Consider the following 2,500-nt stretch of genomic DNA (forward strand, 5'->3'; position numbering starts at 1 on the left):
CAGCGGGCGTCACACAGCACAGTTCAGGGCTGCGATGGCAGGGACGCTTCCTTTTAAAAAGTCCATCCTTCCTCTCCTCCTCTCAGGCTCTCTCAATGTTTCTTCCCGTCAAGGTCACCAAACAAAAACAAGGCTTGTTGCTACCGCCGCCGCCACCGCCGCCGCCAGCAGCCGCCAGCAGCCATTCATCTGCATGATGTCTGTCTAAACAAAAAGTTTTGTTTCTTTTCTCTCTGCAGAAACTGAGAAACTGAACACAGAGGTTTGTGACGGAGTTTAAAGGCTGCAGGGTTTTCATGAAACACATGAAAAAGACAAACTGCAGGTGCTGCTGCAGAAACAGAAGAAGAGAAGAAGAACTTCTACTTCACATTTAAGAAACTTATCACATCTGTTTCTCTCACTGATGTCTGTGGAAAAAGCCAGAAGGTGACGATGCTTTCCAGCAGAGCTGCAACTAACAGTTATTGTCATTATTTATTAAAGTGATGATTAGTTTCTGGGTTAATTGTGAGTCTATTAAATTAAAAATCTGACCTGTAAAACTACTCGTCCCCTACTGAACAATACCTAAAACCTAAAAACAGACCCATCACGGTTCAATGAGGTCCTGGTTCTGTCTTCTGTTCAGGCTCCGCCCACAGCGTGACTCACCTGTGGTGGATGAGATGTTGACGTCGATGCTGATCTCAGGGGTTCCTCCGTTCTTCAGCGACGCCACGCAGGTGTAGGTACCAAAGTCGGTGAACTTCAGGTCGATGATGTCGAGGTTGGTGGTTCCCGGCGAGACGTCGGTGTCGGTGTGGGTGATGACCATCCGCTCGGAGCTCCTCAGCGGCCGGCCGTTCTTCAGCCAGCTGAACTGCAGCTCCTCGGGCGGCGTGGCCTCCACCTGGCAGCTGATCTTCACCTCACGGCCGATCTGGATGTTGTCGTCATTGTGGTACGGGTCAGGAGTGATCCAGAACCGACCTTTACGAAGGCCTGATGGAGAGAAAAGAAGGAAAACCTTAGTGTCAGGAACAGACTCACTGCACTTCATTCCACACTTTTAGTAACTTTCTTTTGGTCCTGATAATTATGTCTGTGTTTTTAGTTGTAATTTAATTGTAATTCTCAGTTTCTTTAAATCACTTTGGTCAATGTTTGTTGTTCAAAAAAATACAAATAAAGAGATAAAATGACTTGACTAGAAAGCAAATATGAAAGAATAATAAGGAATGACTGAAATAGTTGTCAAGGTGTTAGCAGGAGGCTACATGGTTACCAGGTTGTTGCTATGGTTGCAAAGGTTTTGATAGGTCGGTGCAACAATGTTCACGGTGGTTGCTATGGCGTTTCTAAGTGATTGCTGGGTGGTTGCTGGAGTTTTCCAGTTGGTTGCTATGGTGTTACTAAGTGGTTCCTGTTGTGTTTCATGCTGTTGTTTAATTATATCTAGGTGGTTGTTAGATGGTTACTAAGGACTCCCAGTTGGTTGCTACAGTGCTTGTAATGAGGTGCTAGGTGTTGGCTGCGGTTGTGAGGTCGATACCAGGTGGTTGCTATGGCGTTTCTAAGTGATTGCCGGGTGGTTGCTATGGCGTTTCTAAGCGATTGCCGGGTGGTTGCTAGAGTTTTCCAGTTGGTTGCTGTGGGGTTACTTAGTGGTTCCTAAGGTGTTCCTGGCAGTTAGGAAGGAAGGTAACAGGAAGGTAGTTGTCCAAACTCTTCCCCCGTGTGTTCCTTCAACAATCGCTTGAAGACCTTCATCTTCTGAGAGGATTTATTCACCTGATATACATCTCTCAGTCCTTCTTAGGCTCTCGCTCGGTACTTACATGTGTCTTCATGCACCTGCAGGCCTCGTGGCACTTGTGTCAGGTGGAACATGGAACTAAATGTTGGGACATTTATTCTTCTTGATCTACTGTAGCTTGGATTGTACCTCTTTTGTACTTCGCTTCAGGCGTCTGCCAAATGGATCAATGTAAATGTAATGTAGTTGCTACATAGCAACTAGTTAATGCAAAGTCAACCAAAGTATTAAGCTGTAATTCTAGGTGAACGTGTGTTTTTGTCACTGTTTCAGATCCACCTTTTGACAGGAATTGAATCAACCAATCAACTTGCACAGATCAACACAACGTATATAATAATATATTTAACACCCTTCTTTCATGTCTACATGTATCTCCAGAGAAGCTTAATTCCAGCTTTAGACAGACTGACGTCATCATCAGACGCCTGTAGTGGAGCAAATAACACAGATTATAAATTAAGTCAGCATTGACTGAGCTATCATTATTATTATTATTATTATTATTATTATTATTATTGTTGACTAACAGGCCACATAAATATGTAAGTGAGGTTTGTTGCCTCAGATCTGCTCCAGTTTTCTCATAAAGAAACTGACTGTGTGACATTTCGAAACCTAAATCATTTCTTGGTTTATGAGAAGCTTTTAACAATTCACAGTCAATCCAAACCTCGACAGAAGTGTCAGGCCTCTTCACAT

The 2,500-nt window shown here is 43.8% G+C and overlaps 1 protein-coding gene across 1 annotated transcript in view; it reads right to left on the reverse strand.

Annotated features, from left to right (window-relative positions):
* mdga2a (MAM domain containing glycosylphosphatidylinositol anchor 2a) overlaps positions 1-2,500 on the reverse strand; it is a 131,138-nt gene that overhangs the window by 56,977 nt on the left and 71,661 nt on the right. Inside the window, exon 7 of the mRNA XM_044375625.1 lies at positions 655-984. Within this exon, the coding sequence (XP_044231560.1) occupies positions 655-984 (330 nt within the window). The remainder of the gene's footprint in view (positions 1-654; positions 985-2,500) is intronic.

This window comes from Thunnus albacares, chromosome 15, assembly GCF_914725855.1.
Source record: "Thunnus albacares chromosome 15, fThuAlb1.1, whole genome shotgun sequence".
Taxonomy (NCBI): domain Eukaryota; kingdom Metazoa; phylum Chordata; class Actinopteri; order Scombriformes; family Scombridae; genus Thunnus; species Thunnus albacares.